At 35.6% G+C, this 24,351-nt stretch overlaps 1 protein-coding gene across 2 annotated transcripts in view; it reads left to right on the top strand.

Annotated features, from left to right (window-relative positions):
* Positions 1 to 20,830, top strand: part of ODR4 (odr-4 GPCR localization factor homolog) — a 42,586-nt gene extending 21,756 nt beyond the window's left edge. The window contains exons 9-13 of one of the 2 annotated variants that reach the window (XM_055419089.2): positions 2,199 to 2,327; positions 3,115 to 3,205; positions 6,946 to 7,131; positions 17,012 to 17,122; positions 18,266 to 20,830. In XM_055419089.2, coding sequence (XP_055275064.2) covers positions 2,199 to 2,327; positions 3,115 to 3,205; positions 6,946 to 7,131; positions 17,012 to 17,122; positions 18,266 to 18,333 — 585 coding nt within the window. In that variant the 3' untranslated portion in view covers positions 18,334 to 20,830. The remainder of the gene's footprint in view (positions 1 to 2,198; positions 2,328 to 3,114; positions 3,206 to 6,945; positions 7,132 to 17,011; positions 17,123 to 18,265) is intronic. The other variant, XM_055419088.2, reaches the window with a different exon arrangement.
* The last annotated feature ends 3,521 nt before the right edge of the window (positions 20,831 to 24,351 follow it).

The following is a 24,351-nucleotide window of genomic DNA, read 5'->3' as shown; positions in this document are numbered from 1 at the left end:
TGCTGTGCGCGGTCTTTCTCTAGTGGGGCGGGTGGGGGCTACTCCTGCAATGCATGGGCTTCTCACTGCGGTGGCTTCTCTTGTTGAAGAATAGACTCTAGGCGCAAGGTCTTCGGTAGTTACACCGTGTGGACTCAGTAGTTATGGCAAATAGGCACTAGAGCTTGGTCTCAGTCTTTGGGGCGGATGGGCTTAGTTGCTCTGTGGCATGTCGGCTCTTCCCGGATCAGGGACTGAACCTGTGTCTCGTGCATTGGCAAGCGAATTCTTAACACTGGACCACCAGGGAAGTCTGTTGTTGAATGGTTTATTTCACGTGCACTTAGAATATATATTTGTACCGTGTCCTGTTTTTTTTTTTTTTTAATCATGATTTTTGTTTCCAGTATGATTATACAGATCTCTAGTAGTACTTTTGAAGTTTCACTGCTCTCCTTGTTTTGGCAATTGTTGAAATTGTAAGGTTAAAAATGTCTGTGAAAAACCTCAAAGCCAAGCATGAACTAATATTACTTGAATTAGAAAAGAGTGGGTCTATGACCAAAGCCTTTGATTGTGTGGATCACAATAAACTGTGGAAAATTCTTAAAGAGATGGAAATACCAGACCATCTGACCTGTCTCTTGAGAAACTTGTATGCAGGTCAGGAAGCAACAGTTAGAACTGGACATGGAACAACAGACCGGTTCCAAATAGGAAAACTAGTACGTCAAGGCTGTATATTGTCACCATGCTTATTTAACTTATATGCAGAGTACATCATGAGAAACGCTGGGCTGGAAGAAGCACAAGCTAGAATCAAGCTTGCCGGGAGAAATATCAATAACCTCAGATACACAGACAACACCACCCTTATGGCAGAAAGTGAAGAGGAATTAAAAAGCCTCTTGATGAAAGTGAAGGAGGAGAGTGAACAAATTGGCTTAAAGCTCAACATCATTCACAAAGCTAAGATCATGGCATCTGGTCCCATGACTTCATGGGAAATAAATGGGGAAACAGTGCCAGACTTTATTTTTTTGGGCTCCAAAATCACTGCGGATGCTGATTGAAGCCATGAAATTAAAAGACACTTACTCTTTGGAAGGAAAGTTATGACCAACCTAGACAGCATATTAAAAAGCAGAGACATCACTTTGCCAACAAAGGTCTGTCTAGTCAAGGCTAGGTTTTTTCCAGTGGTTGTGTATGGATGTGAGCGTTGGACGGTTAAGAAAGCTGAGCACCGAATAATTGATGCTTTTAAACTGTGGTGTTGGAGAAGACTTGAGAGTCCCTTGGACTGCAAGGAGATCCAACCAGTCCATCCTAAAGGAGATCAGTCCTGGGTGTTCATTGGATGGACTGATGTTGAAGCTGAAACTTCAATACTTTGGCCACCTCATGTGAAGAGTTAACTCACTGGAAAAGACCCTGATCCTGGGAAGGATTGGGGGCAGGAGGAGAAGGGGATGACAGAGGATGAGATGGCTGGATGGCATCATCACTGACTCGATGGACATGGGTTTGGGTAGACTCCAGGAGTTGGTGATGGACAGGGAAGCCTGGCGAGCTGCAATTCATGGGGTTGCAAAGAGTTGGACATGACTGAGCAATTGAACTGAACTTACCTGAACTGATGAGATGAAAGTGATGATCACTGATATCGTTTTCTGGTGACAAACATAGTTGACCTGCGGAGTCTGTGACATTGCTTTTGATTTATGAAAGTTATGAGTTAAAAGTATAAACAAATGGGTGTTTATATGTTGCTTGTAATTTTACTGTATTTATCACATCCTGCTCTGTATTTCAGTTATTTTTTTTTCCAGATCTTGAATTACATACCTTCTGTTACTAGATCATGTTTTCTTTTAACATCTTTTCTTCCTAATAGTACTTATCTGAGTTATCTTCAAATAATATATGTTTAATGAACATATTGAAAGAATATGGGTATTATAGATAGTTATGTTAGTAAGAAAAATTTAGATATAGTATATATAATTTCAGAGTATGTTCAAAATACTCAGAAAATAACATCCAATTTATAAGGAGAAATACAAAGGCCTTCTAAAAATTTTGAAGAATATTTTCAAGACACCTGGTTCAGTTAAAAATCTTTTCTTGCTTCATGAAATGACTTATATAATGTTGAAATGTTTCATATAGTTAGTAATCATTGGCTGTTAGAACTTAAACAGATTTTTGTCTTTCAGCTTCTGAATTCAGACCACAGATCCACAGCCATGGTCCAGATCTGCAGCGGCTCCGTAAACCTTAAGGGTGCTGTGAAATGCAGAGCTTATATTCATAGTAATAAGCCCAAGGTTAAAGATGCTGTGCAGGTACAAAAGGAATAACTGGTATATGAGAGAAGCGTGTTAACATAATTATTAAAAAAATCCTAAAATTTTATCTGTTTTCAGTCTCAAATTTCATAATTAATTTGATTTTAACTAACAAAAGTCCAATCTGTTGGGCAGTCCAGCTATACCAAATGATTCATCCAAGATTTTCATATGTAGAATGTCTGTTTTTCAAATATAGAATATCCTTTATAAAGTGATGATTATACAGGTTTGTTAAGTGTTCCACAATTAATACTGTACAATCAGTACATTTGAAATCATTTCTTCTGAGGGAAATTGAGCTTTTTAATAGCAAGAAAAGTGCTCCTAGGAAGAATTATTAGGTGGTGTTCTATAATCTATATAATTTAGAAATTTTAAAAATGATGACTGGCACTTTTGTCATGGTTATACATTTTCTAATTTGGAGTACTAGCATTATCGTTCAGATGCAAAATTTCATTGATTTTTATTTGGTTTAAATTTACTGTATAGATGAAGTTTAGGTAAATTTGCTGTTAAACATGATAAGCGTGTTAAATAAATGGACGTTAAAAAATGAAATGATGTACTAGTTATTTTAGTGGACATGTTTATACATGTGTGTATGTTCAGTCGCTTCAGTCGTGTCCAACTCTGTGACTCCATGGACTATAGCCCGCCAGGCTCCTCTGTCCATGGAATTCTCTAGTCAGTTATGTGGGAGAGGGGTTAATGATAAAATAATGTGAATTTAAAGTAATAGATCTTATTTCTCATTGTGGTTTTCTTTGTTTTTCCATAGGCCATGAAAAGAGATATATTGAATACAGTTGCTGATCGTTGTGAAATACTATTTGAGGATCTGCTTTTGAATGAAATTCCAGAAAAAAAAGTTATGAGTATAAAATTAAGTACCTTTTTTGCATGTGTTCAATCTATATACTAGGATGTCAAGATCACCTTTTTAACTGCATATATCTATTAAAATAACGTCATCATTTACTTTTCTTATATAATGAAAAATTTCAGTTGCCACCTAAAGAAAGTTTTGAATACCTTGTAATAGCAAATCTGTCAACATTTAATAATTTCAGGGAGGATTAAAAAAAAAATTCTTTGTGAATTTTTGCCAGAATGGATAAACTGTATTACATTTTAAAACCATTACTTTTTATGAATACCTGTGAAGTTTTTTTAAGAACTTACTCATGATCAAAACATTAATGTATTAGTGTTCATCATTATATATAATAGGTCTTTAATAGGTATATATGCAGTTGATCATATTCTTTTCAGTTTTTTTTGGTGTGTGTACTAGTTTATATACTTTTCATCTGTGTTACTCTACAGACCTCATTAGATTTAAAAAAGGCTGGTCATGATGTCTTAACCTTATATAATTCCATCTTTTGAGAAACATGAATAATTTATACTTTTTGACTAATTTGTATTAGAAATCTTTTATTTTTACTCAAAAGGAAGGTTATCATATTAAGTATGCTTTTGAAGCTACACATTTATCTGCCTTTCTATATTCAGGTGTGAGTGGATTTGCAGTTCACAGTTGAATATGTACATAGTTGAAACATACATATTAGTTTTTTAAGGGAATGTGTTTATTTTTTTGGAAAAAAAAATAGGTCCTGTGTATAAATAACTTCTTTTAGTTTTAAAAGCCAGTGTATCAGGTTTGGTGGACTGCTTATAATTTTTTTGTATTCCCAGTATGATAATACCTGGAATTTCCAGATTTAACATATATCCTTCATGTACTTCGCAAATAACTGAAGTTCCATTCACTAATAATATATCATTTTCCTGAGACATGATTTTGAATTTTACATGGAGCTATTGGATTGAGAGTTTTATTTTGGAAAGTATGTATAACCTGGTCACTTAGCCACCCAGTTAGTCTAGCATTTCTGTGGCTTTGTTTTTGCTGCTTGACTTCATGTGTGTGCTAATTCTCATGATGTTAAGCATTACTTTACTTTCTGAGTAACACTATATGTTACAACTGAACTATGAATTTTAGAATTTTCTGGGACATGGGGATGTATCCACCATTAATGTCAGAGATCTACTGTATCACACATATTAGTTAAAAATTCCCTTCCATTACAAATGCTTCATAGATACTGCTCTGGTGAGTTAGTATTTTGAAACTTTTGCTGATGTCCAATCAGTGAAGTTAACTCTTTCTAATAGCAATTGTTTATATATTATATTTTAAAAAGAAACCAAATGTAAATAAACATTTTTGAACTGTAGTAACAGGATAATTATTCCAGTAACATGTCAGTATATCTTAGGATATCAAGGTAAAAAATATATTGCAAGTATAATAACACAACATGTGAATTTTATAGTTTAATATATATACACTACATTTTAGATCTTAGGTTTAGTTCTCATTTTACTTAGCTTATCTTTCTTATATACTGGTAAGATCTTATAGATTTGTAATATGGTAAAATCTAGACTATATACTATGAAATTAAACTGGAATATTTTTTGCATGCATAAGGAAATCTGCAAAGAGCATATTAACATTACATTTGTAATCTTTAACGTAAACATAATTTTTAAATTCTGGCTATCCAGACGAAAGAACTTAATATTTAAATGACAGTTAAAAACCAAAGGACTCCACTGGGTCCCTTTACTTATTGTGGTCTTCCTCTTCTCTTTCCCTTAAGAAGTATCCCAGACCTTCATTATTCTCTGTCAGCCTACATTCAGTCCTGCCTGCTTTCTCAGTAGATGATACACTCGTGAAAACCGAGGTCGTCGATTATGAAATCTCTTACCTTCTTCCATCCTTCCCTCCACATCCATCTATCCTACCTGTCCTCTCAGAACGTTTGTATTTCCTTTTTGCCTGTAGTCATGGTTACACTCTTAACTTCTCATTTCTTCATACATTAAGAGTCAGCTTAGATATCACCTGTTCTGTAGAATCTTCTGTAATACTCCAGTATGACTTAGGATTCTTTACTTAATCAGCAAAAGCTCAATTCTTATCATATTGACTTAACTGTAAATGTTTTTATCTGTTTTGAACTTATTTAAATAATTTTGAACTAAATACTCTGCTATGGGAATATGCCTAAAGGATTCTTTTTTTAAGTACTTTTTAAGGTGTGCTGTTTTAAAAAGATCTCCCCTCCCATTTTAAACCTCAGATGAGCTAGAAAATTTGGTCTTATTTGGGTAATAAATGGTTAATCTAACTTTAATTTAAAAATTATATTTTTCTTTTTTAATAAGTTGTTTAAATTTATTGCAACCAAATCTTTAACATTTGATTTTATAAGTAAACATATTTGTCTCTTTTTCAGTCAAACCTAGAATTAATGCAATTTTAAATAGTTTTAAAATTTTACATGCAAACATATACATTAGCACCACCTTTGAAAGTTTTGTACTTAGCCTGTTTCAAGAAATTATGCCTCCCTCCCCTCAAAAAGAAACTATGGCCCAAAATAATAGTCCTAACGTTATGTGTGGATGGTTTACATACTACAGTGCAAATTGCAGTAATGTAATTTTACAGCTAGGAGGCAGTCTGGTCACAGTAAAACTGGCCCAATTCTCATGTTAAAGCAATATATTAAGCAGAATCGGGCAGGAACACCTAATTTAAGCCATGGCTTTTCTGTGACATTTAAGGCATTCTTCAATGTCATCTGTTACAAAGCTAACACTTGTTTCTTAACAATGAAATGTAAGTTAATGTTAAAGTTAGTCCTGGTTTTCTACTTGATCTGAATATTGGAAGCTTTTTAAATCGCATATCCATTGCTGAAAGTCATTCTTCACACAAAATCTCGTATCTTTGCTGATACTTCATCAGTCATGGTGTTGTGCCAAACAGTGATTCTGTGTTTATGTGGATCAGTTACTATGTTAGAAATTGAGGGAAATGTGATTATTGAAAGAATGAAATGCTTGTTATTTACTGACGTCCATATTATTTTGTCTAAAAATGATTTAAAGCTGTTCACAAAAAGGCATTGCAAGTAAACAAGACAAAATAAGTGTTAATTATGAGAATGAGGCAAAGGGAAAATGAAAGCAAAATGGAGTTTGTGGTGAGATTAGTACAGAAAATGTGTATATCTTGATATCCTATACATGCTTGATTGGGGAGCTGCATCATGTAAGATGAAGTCAGTGGTGAGATTAGTATGGAAATGAACGCTGTCATGATCTATACATTTAATGTAAGTGAGCCACTAGTTTGTCTCTAAACTTGCATGAAGAAGGGAAAAATTGTTTAGAAATTTCAGTATTTATAAGGTTAAACGAGAAAATAAGTTCTGAGACCAGGGACAAAATTGTTTCCTGAGTATTTTTTCATAGAATTGTGAATAACATAAAGATATATAATCAACAACATCCTTGGATTGAAGGCAGTGGTGAGTTGATATTTTATGGGAGTATCATTTAGGTCCCTTGCAGAAGTCTTAAATATTGAGTTAAAGAATTCAGTAAGAATTTCATATAAGAACAGTTAGAAAAAGAAAAGACCTTTTAAGTTTTATTTCTTTCGACATATACTTTCATATACTTATATTTATCACTGATACCAGTGACAAACCCATCTAAATATTGTTTCTTCTCCTTTTAGATTCTGAAAAAGAGTTCCACATTCTCCCTCACCGAGTTTTTGTCCCCATTCCGGGATCCACTGTAATGTTATGTGATTATAAATTTGGTGATGAGTCAGCTGAAGAAATAAGAGACCATTTTTTAGAGATGTTAGATCGTATGATTCAAATAGAAGATTTGGAAATTGCAGAAGAAATAAACACAGGTAATTATATGAGGTTATTTAAGAACCAGATTAGACTATGGCTAAGGTTACGTATGGGACATCTAGTTTAAGCTAGTTTAAGTAGATTTCTTTCAAGCTAGTCCTATTTGATATTTTTGAGTCATTTAAAAATGTGTCTGTTTAATTTCTACATAGTATGTAAGCATCAGTGTTTTTTTGGAAAATTGTATCAGAATTTAAGATACATTAGATTTTTTTTCAAGCCTAGTCTTAAATAAGTAGAAATGTTCAGTCTTAAATAGGTACAAATGTATAGCTTTAAGGGATTTCTTTTATTCTAAGTGAAGTTTTTTCAGAATCCACTATCTTAACTAATTATTTGGTTTAAGCATCAGGTCACAAATTTTTTTTTAAACGTCTTCAGACTATTTGCTGTTATTTTCCTGTCCCCTCCATATAATTGGGATGCCAAGCTAAAATGGGCAGGTCCAAAATTTAGATCAAGATTATTTTTACAGAGTATAGATTTGCCATACTGAGTAATTGTGTAACACATTCTCTGTCTTTAACCATCACTTTCACATTTAAAAGTCTTTTGTTTTGTTTTGCTCTGCTTGCTTTGTTTTTGTTTCTAGTGAGAGCAGAATATGAAAACATGTCTGTAAATAAATGTATAAGTATATACAGTCTTCCTGAAACATTTTAAAAAATATGTGATAAAAGTATTACTTCCCTGGTGGCTCAGAGGTTAAAGCGTCTGCCTCCAATGTGGGAGACCCGGGTTCGATCCCTGGGTCGGGAAGATCCCTTGGAGAAGGAAACGGTAACCCACTCCAGTATTCTTGCCTGGAGAATCCCATGGACGGAGAAGCCTGGTAGGCTACGGTCCACGGGGTCGCATAGAGTCGGACACGACTGAGCGACGGAATGGAACGGAAGATATCCATAAATGTGTAGTATGTAGCCATTTTTTATCAGTCTTGAAATCTCTGATATCATAGTATAAATTTCATATCATTCTTCTGTTACTTGACTAATTTCCACCCTCCACAAGAGTTGGGTGATTGAGTCTTGTTGTTTCTGTTGTGAATAAAGTAAGTGTTTAGTTGATGAATTTCTAATCTGTCCATAAAGCCTCAGACTAGTTGGAGATCACCAGACTTGTTTTTTTCAACAGCTCCAGGCTTATATTAATCATGTGGAACAGTAAGTTTGTTTTAAAGCAAAACAAAAACTAAATTGCTGAGTACCAGATGTTAAAGCTGCAGGTGTGCTTCAGTCCCCTGAATGCTAATATTTTTAAAGGTATAGCTATAGCATATTCTCTGAATCATAGATTTTGAGGCAGATTGGTAGAAAAGTTTTCTACTTTGTGAAATATGTTTTTCTAGATGAGCGATTACACTATTTCTGCCAACCGATCTTAGACTCATGAGGGCAGAGATTTTTGTTTGCCTTTGTTCTTGGTCGCCTCTGATATTAATAACTTAAGTTACTTCTGAGTTCACAGATTCAACCAACCATGGATTGCCTTGTACTATAGTATGTATTTATTGAAAATAATCTGCATGTAAGTGGACCTGTGCATTTCAAACCCATGTTGTTCAAATGTCAGCTGTCCTGCTTCTTTATTGAGGTCTTGCTTTAAGTTTAAACTGAGGGCAGTTGTCATTTTCTAAATATCTCAAAGCCAGATACTCCCAAATGTCTTTAACTGTTCTTATTATTACAGTTTCTAGACCTCATTTTTCTTTACCACCTTTCACTGCTTTCATGTTTAGCACTTTACTAAGAATCTAGCTTTAAGATAACATAGGTCCTCAGTAAATATTTGTTGACTGAACAGATTGTTGATTTGTCAGTCCTACAGTTTGGAATCCAAAGATCAATAAGATACTGATCCTGTGTTCAAGGAGCTAAACAGCATTTTTTTAACCTGTGTAAATACTTTTACATGCTCACATAATAACTCAAACTGCCCGGATTACTCCATTATGTTTAATTATAGTTTTGTGCTGCTTCTTTGCATTATTTTCCATTCTTATAATTATTGATGAGTATCAATTGCATGTTTAACGATGTTAATCTTTTACATAAGACTGAGATTCTTGAGAGTAAGTGTTGCTCTGAGTTCCTTACCTAAAGCATGATAGGTATTCATAAATATCTGTTACTAACTGAATAACATAGACTGAATAGGTCAATTTTGAAAACTGTAGCACGTCTTTTTTCATACTTACTGTATGCTTAAAAAATTGTAAGCATATGCCTAGCTAGATAGAAGGTTTGTAAAGTTTGTGTAGTGTGCTACACTGAACATGATGATTTTTAAAGGATGTAATAGCATAGCTCTGTGGCTCAATAGTTTAGAATGTTTTAAGGGATGTAGAACATTAAAGACTGATGCTAGGAGGGATTGGGGGTGGGAGGAGATGGGGATGACAGAGAATGAGATGGCTGGATGGCATCACCGACTCGATGGACATGAGTTTGAGTGAACTCCAGGAGTTGGTGATGGACAGGGAGGCCTGGCGTGCTGTGATTCATGGGGTCACAAAGAGTTGGACACGACTGAGTGACTGAACTGAACTGAACTGAGAACATTAAACGTGACAACATTTAACACTTAATTGTTGCCCCATAAATGTTAATTTTGTTTTATAGCATTTAGTATGTCTATTTATTAGATATTTATTAGGCATTTGCTCTGTTCAAGGCAGTGTTATAGGTGACAAATCAAAGGTCAGATTCCTGTCCTCAAGAAGCCTATAATCTAACTTGGAAATAGAATTGTATGCTTTATTAATTATACAGGGCATGTAGTAAGGTCCTAAGAGTAACGAAGAACTCAAGAACATCAAGATTACTGACAGGACTTTAGGATCTCCAGTGATTTGGTTGTAATAATTCAGTCAGAAAAAATACTTTGATGACAGGTGAGCAGTAACCTGTAATCTATGGTGACAAAGGTTTGACATTAGTGTTTTCAGGTTTTAGTAAATTCTTTTGTTTTTTTCATTCTTTATTATTATTACTTTTATGTTTTGCTTTAACTAGTGGTTAGTTCTATAATAGGAGAATGAATAGGAAATTATCAGAACATTTAGCATAGGAACTATCCCTATAAGTGATTCAGAGAAAGCTTCAGAGCAGGTGACTCTTGAGTTCATTTTGAAGGATGAATACAGTAAAGGTAACTCTAAGCTTTCTAGGAGTTAAACACTTGGATCAGATATATTGTCACCAAAAATAAGACTTGTGTATTATTTTTGCTTTATCAGGTATTTGTTGAATTAGAAGGAATTAGTTATTTAGTTATTTAGAAGCAAAATACATTCCAAATTATGGAATAGGGTAAAAACATAAACATTTTAATAGAAAAATTAAGTGCTTTTACATAAATATTCTTTTAGTTTAGAATTATCTTCACTTTTGCATTTACTCATTCATTCCTTTATTCAAAAATATTGGATGTGTAATTGTACCAGTTGCACATCAGAGTCCAGGTCTGCCAGTTACAGCTTCAGTTCAGTTCAGTCGCTCAGTCATGTCCGACTCTCTGCAACCCCATGGACTGCAACAAGCCAGGCTTCCCTGTCCATCACCAACTCCTGGAGTTTGCTCAAATTCATGTTCATCGAGTATGTGATGCCATACAACCATCTCATCCTCTGTTGTCCCCTTCTCCTCCTGCCTTCAATCTTTCCCAGCATGAGGGTCTTTTCAAATGAGTCAGCTCTTCACATCAAGTGGCCAAAGTGTTGGAGTTTCAGCTTCGGCATCAGTCCTTCCAATGAATATTCAGGACTGATTTCCTTTAGGATTGACTGGTTGGATCTCCTTGCAGTCCCAGGGACTCTCAAGAGTCTTCTCCAGCACCACAGTTCAAAAGCATCAATTCTTTGGTGCTCAGCTTTCTTTATAGTCCAACTCTCACATCCATACTGGAAAAACCATAGCTTTCACTAGTTGGCAAAGTAATGTCTCTGCTTTTTAATATGCTGTTTAGGTTGGTCATAGCTTTTCTTCCAAGGAGCAAGTGTCTTTTAATTTCATGGCTGCAGTCACCATCTGCAGTGATTTTGGAGCCCCCCAAAATAAAGTCTCTCACTGTTTCCATTGTTTCCCCATCTGTTTGCCAAGAAGTGATGGGACCGGGTGCCGTGATCTTCATTTTTTGAGTGTTGAGTTTTAAGCCAACTTTTTCACTTTCCTCTTCCACTTTCATCAAGAGGCTCTTTAGTTCTTCACTTTCTTCCGTAAAGTTGGTGTCTTCTGTGTATCTGAGGTTATTGATATTTCCCCGGCAATCGTGAAGCACACTTACAGCTGTGTAACCTTAAACAAGTCCGCTTTGAATCCTAGGTTCTCTTGGGGTTGGTATTAGAATTTACTAAAATTGTTATGGAGAATATATTCTGAAGAGAAAGAGATATATAAATGTAAGGTAATACTCACTAGAATTATTATAAAATGTTTAAATAATGTACCTTCTGAATTATAATTAAAGTCAATGAAACTCCAATGCTTTGGCCACCTCATGCGACGAGTTGACTCACTGGAAAAGAGTCTGCTGTTAGGAGGGATTGGGGGTGGGAGGAGATGGGGACGACAGAGAATGAGATGGCTGGATGGCAACACTGACTCGATGGACATGAGTTTGAGTGAACTCCGGGAGTTGGTGATGGACAGGGAGGCCTGGCGTGCTGTGATTCATGGGGTCGCAAAGAGTTGGACACGACTGAGCGACTGAACTGAACTGAACTGAACTGAATATTAAAGTTTGAGATTAATGCTATATAGTGTGAATATATTTTCCTAATTATTTGAAATTAGGGTTTCCATGGAAAATCATGAAAAGTAGAGCTCAAATGTTCAAATTTAGAGATTGAAATCAGTGACTGTACATTTATATTTGTTAAACTTGTTGTAAAAGTATCTGGCTTTAGTCTCTAAGTATTTGATGTTATTTGCTTATTTAATTATTTCTATTCTGTAATATAGTTGCCAAGTAGTTGCTATGTTTAAAATACATATTTTGCCAAGTAAGTATTTTAAAATAACTTAAGGGATGAAGAACAATTTGTTTGTCAAAATGACTCACTTAAGGTGAGGAATAACTGGCTTTAAAATTTCTTAAATGTATTAGTCATCTCCTAGTAGATATTAACTTAATAATTCATATGTACTTTATTCACAGTAGCAGCTAAAAATTTAGAGACACACCTTTAAAATCTGGTGGAAGCCATCTTTGCTAATTCTGTCTTGGTATCAGAGGTGAAATTAATTTTTTTGTTTGGTTAAACATTGATAATAAAGGAAAACAAGTAATCTGAAGATGTATTTTCATGGCTAAATCACTGACTAATGAAACATCATTAACTTAGGAGTTAGGGATCTGGAAGATGAAAGACGAGAGCTAAAAGTTTAAGTTCTAATGTTTCATTTTAACTTTCTTCTAAATAGTCCTACCTGTCAGCAGCTCGGAATGAAATTGAATATATATACAACTTAGCATGTATTCATCATGCCCTTATTTTCTCTTCTGTTGACAGTTGCTTAAGAAAGATTGCTTTCTTACATGAATAATTTGAATTTGTCTGCAGTTAAAATTACCTGGTTCTAAAGGAGATCAATCCTGGGTGTTCATTGGAAGGACTGATGCTAAAGCTGAAACTCCAATACTTTGGCCACCTCATGCGACGAGTCGACTCACTGGGAAAGACTCTGATGCTGGGAAGGATTGGGGGCGGGAGAAGAAGGGGACAACAGAGAATGAGATGGCTGGATGGCATCACCGACTCGATGGACATGAGTTTGAGTGAACTCAGGGAGTTGGTGATGGACAGGGAGGCCTGGTGTGCTGTGATTCATGGGGTTGCAAAGAGTCAGACACTGAACTGAAGAAACGATTAAGATCTAATTTCCTTTTGAATCACATGTTGTTTGCATTTAAAGTTCAGATAACACTAAGGTGTTGGTAAAACTACAGTGCCTGAGATTTTAATTAAATTTTATATGCCCTCATAGGGACTTCCCGGGTGGTCCAGTGGTTAAGAAAGACTTCACGCTTCCATTGCTGGGGACATGAGTTCAGTCACTGGTCAGGGAACTAAGATTCTGCATGCTGCACAGTACGTCCAAAAAATAAAATAAACATGTATTAAAAAAACAATTCTACATGCCCACACCCAAAACAGACGCAAATTGTTATGATAAGGATTTATTCACTCTTGGAAAATGCTCTTCTTTAGTAAAACTCTCAAATTTGTATCAAATCAATATAATTTTGTACGACAGATTTTAAAATGAAAATAGAGCAATGGAATGTCTTTTTTAAAGAGATATAAATTGTTTATACAAAGAATTTGACTTCTTTGAGCATTAAAGGTGTAAGTAATGTCATGAAAAATAAAGCCATTTTTGTGCTCTTTATAAAAACTGAAGTAAGAAAGTAAAAAAAAGTCTCTAGCCTGTAAGTGAAATAAGTGCACTTCACACTTCCTCCAGTGGTCCAAAGAAAAGCTTTAAGCAGTGATATTTGCTAATAGAAAATCCAAAGGTGTGTGTATGTTTTTATTTTATTTATTTATTTTGTATGTTTTTAAAATAAAATTGTACTTGCACTCAACTTTTAGACCTATGGATGAAGTTAGGGAAGCTTTTAAGCTGGTGAGCTAATGTAGTTTAGAAGTAAAGTGTTACGGCGATAACTGGGAGCTATAGAAATATAGAAGACTGAATAATTCTGGAGACAGTTCATAAGACAAACTTGTTGGGTTTGTGACTGATCTGATATGGGAGTAGAATGAAAGAGAAAAATGTTTTGTGTTCGTTTTTAAAGTACTTTGGTCATATGCTCAAAGAGGGAAAAGAGTGGTTGTGCCCTTGATTCTAATGAGGTGTGGCTACTGAGGATTATTTCTCACCATGACAAACATTTCTTCATGAGAAATTGATGAGAAGCAAGCAATTTTTTAAATCTATTTTGGTATCATAGATAATTATTTCAATAATTTTATGTGTAATCCTTGTAAGCACATCCTCATGGATGTGCACACAGAATCAGTTCAGTTCAGTCGCTCAGCCGTGTCCCGACTCTTTGCGACCCCGTGAACCACAGCACGCCAGGCCTCCTTGTCCATCACCAACTCCTGGAGTACACCTAAAGCCATGTCCATTGAGTTGGTGATGCCATCCAACCATCTCATCCTCTGTTGTCCCCTTCTCCTCCTGCCCTCAATCTTTTCCAGCATCAGGATCTTTTCAAATGAGTCAGCTCTTCACATCAGGTGGCCAAAGTATTGGAGTTTCAGCTTCAACATCAGTCCTTCCAATGAACACCCAGAACTGATTTCCTTTAGGATGGACTGGTTGGATCTCCTTGCAGTCCAAGGGACTCTCAAGAGTCTTCTCCAACACCAGAGTTCAAAAGCATCAATTCTTCTGCACTCAGCTTTCTTTATAATCCAACTCTCACATCCATACATGACCACTGGAAAAACCATAGCCTTGACTAGACGGACCTTTGTTGACAAAGTAATGTCTCTGCTTTTTAATATGCTGTCTAGGTTGGTCATAACTTTCCTTCCAAGGAGTAAGGGTCTTTTAATTTCATGGCTGCAATCACCATCTGCAGTGATTTTGGAGCCCAGAAAAATAAAATCAGCCACTGTTTCCACTGTTTCCCCATCTATTTGCCATGAAGTGATGGGACTGGATGCCATGATCTTAGTTTTCTGAATGTTGAGCTTTAAGCCAACGTTTTCACTCACTTTTCACTTTCATCAAAAGGCTCTTTAGTTTTTCGCTTTCTGCCATAAGGGTGGTGTCATCTGCCTATCTGGGGTTATTGATATTTCTCCCGGTAATCTTGATTCCAACTTGTGCTTCTTCCAGCCCAGCGTTTCTCATGATGTACTCTGCATATAAGCACACAGTATACTGGGATACAAAAATGTCTATGAAAGATATTTCAGACCCAAGCAATAAGATATTTTACTTTGAATTTAAACAGGATTTACTGTTTCTCACTCTGCTAGTCTCTTCTCTTTGTAAATATTAATAAAGAGATCAATATGAAGTACAGTTGATCCTTGAGCAACATGGGGATTTAAGGGCACTGACCCTCCCACAGTCAAAAATTGCATATAGATTGACTGTATGGGTGGTACCATGGGCTTCCCAGGTGGCGCTAATGGTAAAGAACCTGCTTGCCAGAGCAGGCAGACTTAAGAGATGTCGGTTTGATACCTAGGTTGGGAAGATCCCCTGGAGAAGGGCACGGCAACCCACTCCAGTGTTGTTATCTGGAGAATCCCATGGACAGAGGAACCTGGTGGGCTACAGTTCATGAGGTCACAAAGAGTCAGACATGTCTGAAGCAACTTAGCAAGCATGGGCAGTACTGCATCCATGGATTCAACTGACCATGGATCATATATATTTAGTGAAAAAAAAAAAGTATAATTAAATGGATCCATGCAGTTCAGACCTGTGTTTAAGGATCAACTGCAATTGCTTTCTCTAGAACAGCATCCTGATATCACTTCTTGAAGCAAAAGAGGGAGAATGGCTCCGGGATCCACCCATGCTTCAACCAGAGTAATTCTGCTCTCATTTATTTTACATACTGGGATTTTCTGTCTGATTTTTTAGCACTAGTTTAAAAAAGAAAACCATTCGTCCGTGTGATCCCTAAGAATGTTTTTAGTTCGAAAACTTCTAGTCAGTTTTAAATAAATTCAGCTAGGCTGCTGCTGCTGCTGCTAAGTCACTTCAGTCGTGTCCGACTCTGTGTGACCCCATAGACGGAAGCCCACCAGGCTCCCCTGTCCCTGGGATTCTCCAGGCAAGAACACTGGAGTAGGTTGCCATTTCCTTCTCCAATGTGTGAAAGTGAAAAGTGAAAGTGAAGTCGCTCAGTCGTGTCCGATCCTTAGCGACCCCATGGACTGCAGTCTACCAGGCTCCTCCATCCATGGGATTTTCTAAGCAATAGTACTGGAGTGGCTTCAGCTAGGCTAGCCCTCACAAATTATTATTAGCATAATGAAGTAGGAAGAAAACTTGTACTTGACTCCTCATTCTGTTGCTTATGATGCTCAAATATTCACTTAGTGTCCCAGATTTTATTTTTCAGCTGTAAATGAGATAATGTATGTACTTTGCTTAACATTGAGTTGTTTTAAGGTCAAACTTATGATCACATTTTGCTTATATATTACAAATTTCAGGTGATCTAACTTTTTCTATAAATATTTTAGGTATGTACGGTCTGTCCCATGGACTGTAGTTTGGCCCATGGGTTAGTTTGCCAGTCTTTGCTTTTCTATTAATATATGATTGCATCTGTTCCATTCCATCGCTCAGTCATGTCCGACTCTTTGCGACCCCGTGGACTGTAGCCTACCAGGCTTCTCCGTCCATGGGATTCTCCAGGCAAGAATACTGGAGTGGGTTACCATTTCCTTCTCATTGCACAGAATGATTAATTGCCAGAACCATCAATAAGTATATTATAAATTAATCCTAGTTAAGAGAGAAGGTTACCCTGTCTGTGTAGTTTGATTTTTAGTATCAGTTTATCTCTACTATCATATGGTAATCAGATTATAATTTGTGGACATCATTCAGAACTAGCTCTGTGGTTCTTTGATATCAGTCAGTTATGAAAGTATATAAAGTATTTTAAAAAGTGTATCAGTCTGACATATAGTCCATGAAATTTAGTTCACCTATACTTAATAAAGAGCAAATTGTTATTTTAAAGTCAAGTTGAAAAAAGTAAATTTTTTAAAAAGTCAAGTTGAAGGAAAATGGAGTCCATTGTGTGTTTTTATAGTGTTCTTTAAAGGTTATTTTTTAATGGTAATTATTCCCATCTTACTTAGTATTTATTATTATTATCTTCTTGCAGCCTGTATAAGTTCCTCTATGGATACTGAAACTTCACTGGACAACACAGATGATGAACAACCAAAACAGCCAATTAAAACTACAATAGTGTTGAAAATTCAGCAAAACATAGGTATTGTATTCTATAACATTGAAAAGATGATATTTTGGATTTGCGTTTTTTTGTCACTTTAAAATTATTTTCATTTTGTTTTCTTAAAAGAGCTAGATTAAGCTAGTATTTATTGAGTACTGTGTAAAGTGGTGGAAAGATTTATAAAGCATTGTCCCAAGTGCTCTCAAAAATGACACTTCCTATTAAATGTTTTGGTGTTTTTAGAAGAAAATTATGTTGAGGTTTAGGGATCAACAAGTATAGTAGCGCCAATGTTTTCCAAATTGGTGTTCCCAGGATTGCTATTATGAAAGATTTTGATAGATATTCTATGAAAAGAGTCAAATTCAAATCTGAAAATTCTAATGTACTTTAATTTTAAAGTTTCCAAGAAGTGTAGTGGTCACTTTACCATTTTTCAGACTTACTGATGAAAAGAACATGTGACCTGTTGCTTAGTTAAGACTTTCGGCTGACTGAGAGTTAGAAGCCAGAAACTTCAGTTTTTTTCATGTCACTTAACTCACTAGGTAAACTTAATTACCTAAATTTTTTGCACCTGTGTGTGTGTGTCTCTCGACTACTATGGTCAGTTTTGTTTTTGTTTTTTAACTTGAAATGCTCAGGGGAAAAATTAAAAATAAAAGTTGCCAACATAAGCTTAATAATTTTTAGATTTTAGTTTCTGTGGTTTTTGATAGCTATATAAATGACATTGTGATGTCTCTGGTTTAATCTAAGTTGCATGAGATGGCATGGCTGAAATGTCAATATAAATGTTTATAGAAGACTTTTAAAGTATGTGTTAGTTTGTCTCTTGATTGTCTCTTAGATGTGTATGAGTGTGCTTGTGTATAAGAAAAGATACTTCTAAAAAAATGAAAAGAAAAGACACTTTTATTTTAAGGTGTTAGAAGTAGATTACCAGTCCAACCTTTGTAAAATATATTTTCAACTGTTGATATATTTTACTCTAAAATTTTGCTGGCTTTCAATGTCTGTATATATACACATATATATACATATGCATATGTATTTGTGTTTGTGTATTGTTATTGTTGTTTAGCCCCATCAGTTACCTGCATTTCAAAGCCTAGGAGCAGTTAAACCTTTCTTTTGCTCATTCCACTTCCATTTGTTTTGTGTTTGTCTCACTTTTAGGTGTGATTGCAGCATTTGCAGTTGCAGCCCTTGCTGCGGGTGTCTCCTTTCTCTACTTCAGTGATTAGGTTGAGGCGCAGAGAGCTTCCCGATCATCCAGAGAACAGTGACCAACAATCATGAATCATGAAGATACAAACAAGCCATCTGCATTTAAGACAGCAGCAGCCAGATCTGCTGCCAGATTCCTGTTAGATATGTTTCTGACTAAAATGAAATCACCAGCTGCCTTGTTTAGCCTTGCTTCTATAAACTATAGGTGGCTCAGGCTTCCAAGAATAAAGTTATGCATCTAGATGTAAGTTGCATATAACAAATCGTTATTGTCTGTTTTTTAAAATGTTCGGAATAATGGTTTATTTTCATAGATTTTAGTTCTGTTGACCTGAACTACATATTGATCAGGACGTTGAAAATTTGAATAGTCAGGGCTGTCTAAGTATCTTAGTAATAGAATAATAAGAGAAATTTCTACAAGATGGGGCAACAGCTTATTGGATAAGTTCGTACTTTGTACACTCAGTTCCAAAATACTGATTGAGTTCTGATTGAGAGGTAGGAAACCTCTTCATACCTCTTTGCATGAGCAAGGATCATCATAAATCTTGAGCTTTCTCAGGTTATCTCAGGTATATCAGGTTAGTATTCATATATTAAATAAGAGTTTTGCTTCCAGAAGTACTTTAGGTACTGCAGAACAACTGGATCTTGAATAAAATCTCCTTTGAATCCCTTAATAGACTCAAAGAAGGTAGGGGAAATCTCTAAGAACCATACCTCTGTTTCCTGACAAAATGAATACATTTTGATCTGTAAATTGTGACAAGTCCGTTAGGCCTAAGTTTGGCAGTAGTTGCCTGGATGACAAATACCAGTTGCAGCATTGCCATATGCCATTCTCCTCAGACCAGAAACAAGGAGATAAATCCGAATCTGAGATGCCCCGTCCAGGACAGCTGAAGTAGGCCTCAGTTTGCAGTACCCTATAGTTCCTGGTAGAAACAAGATCTAGGCCCAAGATTCCCATAGATTAAGATAAAACAATGCTATTTCGTTACTGGAGATCACCAGGTCCAAGTGGAAACTGGCTATTAATATCATGAGGAAGAACCCATAGAAATAAACTCTGGACTCACTTTTCCCAGGTCTCATCATCAACACACATGAAGGATGGAACTACAGGCAGATCTGAAAAAGAAATGAAACTGCTAGATAAGAAATACATTACTTACAATTAAAAAAAAAAAAGACACGTTGAATATGATATTAACTCAGCTGAATAGTCAATAAATAAACTGGAAGCTAGATAGAAATTACCCAGTATGCAGCAAGGAGAAAGAAGATGCTAGAAAATATTGAGAAGGTAAGAGATATGGAATTATGAAGATTAGAAGTACCAGCAGGAGAGAATAGAGAGGATGAAGTGGCAATATTTGAATAAGTAATAGAATTTTCCACGTTTGTTGGGAAAACACAAATTCATAAATTCAGGGAGCACAATATATCCCAAGCATATATAGATGAAATCTAAGCCTAAACTCAATGTATTATAACTGTGAGATACCAAACAAAAGATTCTTAAAGCAGTCAAAGTGAGGAAAAGATCATCAGTGAAGGCAAGACAGAACTTTAGAAGGCTTCTCGATAGCAACAGGGACTCCAAAGATGGTAGAATAGTGGCTGCACCTGAGAAAAAAAATTATCAACTTAGAATTTGTATGAGGCAAAACTGAAATAAAGCTACATTCAAATAAAAAACAGATTTTACCATCTGTGGAACTTCTTAAAGAAGTTGCAAAAGGATGATCTTCAAGAAGGAAAATGATTTCAAAAGGACAGTCTGAAATTGAAAAACTAGTAAGCAAATAAATGAAAAACATAAATCAAAAGTGTTTTTTGTATAAAACAGTTGTAATGAAAGAAGTGTTTATAAGAAGCAAAATTGTAATTAAATAAAAACATTTTATGCAATATTAATGTGGACTTTTAAAATAGGATATAATTGAAAAGCTGAATAATAACATAAGATAAGAGGGGAGTGATTAGAATTAAAGTGTTCTGAAGTGTTTTATTATTCAGAAAATGGGTTAAGATACTATTTAACTTTGAAATTATGTTAAACATGTATCGTAAAATTTATAACTGTTAAAATAATAGACATGAAATGAACAGTTCCAAAGAAAAATTTTAAAATATGAAATAGGAAGACAAAAACTCAGTACTAACAGGAAAGAAATTAGGGGTGGGGGAGGGACAAAATTAGATAAAATGAGTCAAATAATAGTGAAAGTAACTATGAATAGGCTAAACCCAGTTAAAAACATTGATTCTGTTTTTTTGAAAATCTGGTATAGGCTGGATTTTTTAAAGGATGAAAAAGATGGGCAAATAGCAAAAGAAAATGTATGTAGCTTTGGTGCTATCAAATCAAAATTAGACTTTGTGACAGAATTATTGAAGATGGAGAAGACCTCTAAATTGTGGTAAAAGGATCAATTCATTAGAAATATATATATAATTTTAAATTTCTATATGCTTAATAAAATGGCCTGCAAATGTGTAATGCATGCGTGCTAAGTCACTTCAGTCGTGTCTAACTTTTTGCAACCTTGGGCGGTAGTCCACCAGTCTCCTCTGTCCTTGGGATTCTCCAGGCAAGAATACTGGAGTGTGTTGCCTCCTCCAGCGGATCTCCTGATCCAGAGATCGAATCCACATCTCTTATGTCTCCTGCGTTGGCAGGCAGGTTCTTTACCACTAGTGCCACCTGGAAAGCCCAGGCTAAAGCAGCAAATGGAGCAATAATCAGAAATTTTAACAGCTTTCAGTTACTAACAAATCAGACCAAAAAAATGAAGACATATTTTAATAATGCAATTAACAATATTCATCTGATGACCACATTTAGAATGATCAACAGAGAACATTCTTCTTAAGCATTGTGTTTTAGCAAGAATTGACCATTATTAGGCATGTGCTGTGATTCATTGGGTCGCGGAGAGTCGGACACGACTGAGCTACTGAACTGAACTGAACTGAACTGAAGTTACAGTAAATTTCATAAAGTTGGTATTAAATGAATAGAGATAAATTAGAAGTTGGTTATTTAAAAAACTAATAAAAGTTATTTTTTAATCATGGTTTTACAAGATTTAAAAAGCTTCATAGATGAAAGAAAAAAACATACTTAGAACCTAATTATGTGTTACATTTGGAAAAATTGGGTGATGCACCAGAAAGTGCACTTAAGAGGAAAATAATTTTAAATGCTTAAAGGCTAAGTGTATAACTTAGGAAAAGATTGACAGAATAAACACAATATAAACCAGGAAGACACAGGAAAAGGGAAGAAATCAATGAGTTGGAAAACACAATCACAATGTCAATGTTGTTTCGTGACAAAACAAATTGGTGTATTTGAGTAAGAAGAAAACAAGTCTAAACAACATAAATATTGAAAATGGGGTCTTAACCCATAGCAGACATGACATTTCTAATGTATTTGAAAACTTAGACAAAATAGACCAAGGTCTAGGAAAGTACGTTTCCCTTAAGTTGGCTGAAGAAGAAATAGACAAGCTACATACTACTTACCCAATAGTATTGAATAGAAAATACTTTTAAAATTTTTGGTAAAGAACATCCAAATGTTTTACTTTCCTTTCAAAGACTGTGCTATTTGAACATTTCATGCAGACTCAATGAGGGAATACTCTTAAGCTTAATTTACAAGGCCTATGTAGTAGGAGATCCAATCAGTCCATTCTAAAGGAGATCAATCCTGGGCGTTCATGGAAGGACTGATGCTAAAGCTGAAACTGCAATACTTTGGCCACCTCATGCGACAAGTTGACTCACTGGAAAAGACTCTGATGCTGGGAAGGATTGGGGGCGGGAGGAGAAGGGGACGACAGAGATGGCTGGATGGCATCACCGACTCGATGGACATGAGTTTGAGTGAACTCCGGGAGTTGGTGATGGACAGGGACGCCTGGCATGCTGTGATTCATGGGTCGCAAAGAGTCGGCCACAACTGAGTGACTGAACTGAACTGAACTGAACTGATGTAGTTTTTATTAATACTAGAATCAGACATTTGGTAGGAGAAAAGAAAATTGCAGACTTACAGCACTTATTAACACAAACCTGAAAGTCAAAAGCATTATTGATAAACTGAATTCAAAATTATATAAAAAGGATAATGCATCATGATGAAGTTGTATACATTAAAAATCAGGAACATGACAAGGATGCCTATTATATTATCACACAATTTCTATTCATCATTGTCCTGTAAGAAAAAGAGCAAAAGAGAAATGGCATTTTAAGAGGGTGTGACTAAACATAAGAAAAGATGTTTAATTTCAAATGATCAACTAATTAAAAGACCACGATGAATACTATTTTACATCCAATAGATGGAAAAATTAAGAACTATGAGAGTACTGATGAAGAAGATGCACATCAAGATTTCTAAAGGTGAGGTAAACTGGTACACTTTGGAAAGCAACTGGGAATTATCTTGCATTCATGTATTCTAAAACCTAACCATTCTACTCTTGCATGTATACCTTAGATTCGTGTATATGTGCGCAAGAGTACATGCGTGGGAATGTTAAGGCAGCTCTGTGCGTAGCCACCACTGACAAGAAAATAAAAAGTTGTAGGTTTTGTAATTTTATTTAACAGTGAGAATGACCTGAGAATAAAGGGATTAAATAAAGCAAGCCTTAGAAGCCTACATGCAGTTTTTATAAAGCTTAGAAACTAAGCTATTTTATTTTGGAATACATATATTTGTGTAAAAGCTTTTCTTTTTTATTTTTAAGTAGAAGAGCTCAACATTCAGAAAACAAAGATCATGGCATCTGTTCCCATCACTTCAAGGCAAATAGATGGAGAAACAGTGGCAGACTTTACTTTTTTGGGCTCCAAAATCACTGCAGATGGTGACTGCAGCCATGAAATTAAAAGATGCTTACACATTGGGAGAAAAGTTATGACCAACCTAGATAGCATATTAAAAAGCAGAGATATTACTTTGCCAACAAAGGTCTGTCTAGTCAAGGCTATAGGTTTTCCAGTAGTCGTGTATGGATGTGAGAGTTGGGTTAGAAAGAAAGCTGAGCACCGAAGAATTGATGCTTTTGAACTGTGGTGTTGGAGAAGACTCTTGAGAGTCCCTTGGACTGCAAGGAGATCCAACAAATCCATCCTAAAGGAGATCAGTCCTGAATATTCACTGGAAGGACTGATGTTGCAGCTGAAACTCCAATACTTTGGCCACCCAATGCGAACAGCTGACTCATTTGAAAAGACCCTGATGCTGGGAAAGATTGAAGGCAAGAGGAGAAGGGGACGACAGAGAATGAGGTGGTTGGATGGCATCACTGACTCAATGGACATGAGTTTGAGTGAACTCTGGGAGTTGGTGATGGACAGGGAGGACTATCGTGCTACAGTCCATGGGGTTGCAAAGAGTCAGACACAACTAAGTGACTGAAATGAACTGAACTGATCTGAAGGGAACGTAGAAAGAATTCATGGTTACCATTTCAGAGTGAGAGTAAAGCAAAATAGAAAGGTGAGAAGGAACAAAGGAACCAATTAGACAATATTGGTGATGTTTTAGTTATTGGGTTGAAATGAGCTTTTTTAGTTGAAGTATAGTTGATTGATTAGTGTTGTGTTAAATTCTGCTGTAAAGCAAAGTGACTCAGTTATACATGTGTATACATTCTTTTTTAATGCTTTTTTCCATTATGGCTTATCCCAGGAGATTATATATAGTTCCCTGGGCTATACAGTAGGACCTTATTGTCTATCCATTCTAAGTGTAATAGTTTGCATCTCCTAACTCCAAACTCCCAGTCAGTCACTCATTCTCGCTTACCCCCTTGTTAAACACATCTGTTCTCTGTGAGTCTGTTTCTGTTCTGTGAGTTTTATTTCTGTCTGTAGTCTGTGCCATATTTTAGGTTCCACATGTAAGTGATATTATATGGTATTTGTCTTTCTGAATGACTTCACTGAGTATGGTAATCTCTAGTTGCATCCATGTTGCTGCAAATGGCGTTATCTTTTTT

Source organism: Moschus berezovskii, chromosome 17 (genome assembly GCF_049115385.1).
Source record: "Moschus berezovskii isolate FMDL1 chromosome 17, NW_MosBer_1.0, whole genome shotgun sequence".
In the NCBI taxonomy this organism is placed as follows: domain Eukaryota; kingdom Metazoa; phylum Chordata; class Mammalia; order Artiodactyla; family Moschidae; genus Moschus; species Moschus berezovskii.
The sequence above is the reverse complement of the archived record's forward strand: the minus strand, read 5'-3'. Positions and strand labels throughout refer to the sequence as shown.